General features: G+C 38.2%; 1 protein-coding gene across 1 annotated transcript; it reads right to left on the reverse strand.

Annotated features, from left to right (window-relative positions):
- Positions 1-451: 451 nt before the first annotated feature.
- On the reverse strand, positions 452-874 carry LOC120358338. The gene has a single exon (XM_039452253.1). It carries the CDS (start codon positions 872-874, stop codon positions 452-454), a length of 423 nt encoding a protein of 140 aa, XP_039308187.1.
- Between the last annotated feature and the right edge of the window lie 1,075 nt (positions 875-1,949).

Raw genomic sequence — 1,949 nt, forward strand, 5'->3', positions numbered from 1 at the left:
TATGAGCTCGCACCGCTGTCAAGGCACCATTTTCCTATGCAGTCACTAGGGCTTGCCATGAGCGCTTCCGTGACGCACATAGTCGTACTTGCTGCATTCTTAGGCGCCTGTTGATTTTTATTCGGACAATCAATAGACTTGTGTCCAATCTTCTTGCATTTGTGACACCTGTATTTAAATTGTGCGCCTTCGTTCGAACTGGAGGGTTCGTCCTTGTGTCTAGAAAATTTCTTATTTGAGAAATGAGATTTAGAACCACTAGAGAACATGGCATTTGACGTACTTTTCGAGTCTCTTTGTCTTGCGTCACTCTCTTCTATTATCTTTACACGAAGAACATCAGGTGTAGGCAACGTGTCATGCAATTTCACTGCGCATCTGAAGTTTTCGAATGAGCTCGGCAAGCTGTACAGAAGCATGATCAAAATTAATTCAGGATCTACGTTCACATTCATTTCAGATAATTTGTCAGCAGTGTCAAAGAATTGTCTGAGGTGACGTCACGTATGTCCATTCCGGGTCCCATCCGTTGCAACATCAATGTTTTAAACAACGTCGCCTTTCGTGCTGGTCCTTTTGAAGCGTAGATTCTTTCCAGCTTCAGCCAAATTTCTCGCGACGTACTGCACCCTTTTATTTGTTTCAATTCTGAAGCGCCTATTGACAAGATGATGTCGGATTTAGCTTTCGCATCATTTTTTTCCCATGTCCTCACTGTTTCCGCGTTATTTACGTCCGGTTCCGGTTTCACAATGTCGCCGTTCACATATTGCCACGAATCGTTCTTTATTAACAACGCTTCCATGTGCATTCGCCATGTGTCGTAATTTTCTTTATTCAGAGCTTCGATTCGTGCGACTGCTGACACATTCATTTTTCCTTGTTTTCACGAAAAAATATTAACAGAAAGCGTTTTACGCTACGCGCGTTCTTGCCACGTGCTCTCGAGAGATTTATCGCGAGACTACTGGGCCCATAACCTATTGAATGCGGACGGTGTGGAAAAAGTACGAGGACAGTTTTACAAGGTTATAGTGACACTTTAATGCGTAACACAAGAATGTAAAAAGGGTACACAAACTTGAGACTGAATACAACAAACTGAATCTTTATATAAAAGAACAGAAATAAAAAAGGGCGCGTGCCACTGCGACGTGATTCTTGAAGAAGTGAGTAAGCGAACAAGAAGGGTGAGCCGATATTCAACACGACTCGGCGGTAGGCAGCGCCTCGCCCGTAGACCATGAGTCGCTAGATAGACAAGCTGACTCGCGTGAGGTGATCGTCATGGTTCCAACAATTATGTCTTCTGATGACCGTTTCGTACGAACAGGATTCGAAGACATCAAACGTTTTATTTATCCTGGCGTATATACCTTCTGCAAAGCATTCGTAGCAATGTCGGCTTTTTTTTGCATATCATTTTTTATTTTCTCAATAATAAGATCATTTTGCACCATATTTGTTTGTAATTCTTCCATTTGTATACTTAACTGCTGATCTATTTTCGATAATTCTTTATTTTTTTTAAGTTTTTTATTTTTTTCTTCGGAGCGTAGTAACAATTCCAATAATGCATTTGAGAAATTTTTGTCATTGCTAACTTTTTGCATTCTAAAAAAATGTAAAAATATATATTATTTTTATTATAATACACTTATACTAACATTAAGTAAGCATAACTTAAATGCATTACATACATCTTTTGTTTTATTACGTAATTACGATCTTACTTTTCATCTTCGATTTGACAAGTTTCTGTTTCTTTTTTTTCTTCTTTTTTTTTCATTTTTTCCATCATTCTCTTTTACTTTTGTTTCATTTTTTGAACAAACTCTTTCTCTTTCATCTATTCCACAAACTTCTTCATTTTTTCCATAAGCCTCTATTCCTTCTATTTCATTCCTTGGACAATCATTCTTTTCAGATGTTTCACAAGCTCCTTTTAT

Source organism: Solenopsis invicta, chromosome 7, assembly GCF_016802725.1.
Source record: "Solenopsis invicta isolate M01_SB chromosome 7, UNIL_Sinv_3.0, whole genome shotgun sequence".
Classification (NCBI taxonomy): Eukaryota; Metazoa; Arthropoda; class Insecta; order Hymenoptera; family Formicidae; genus Solenopsis; species Solenopsis invicta.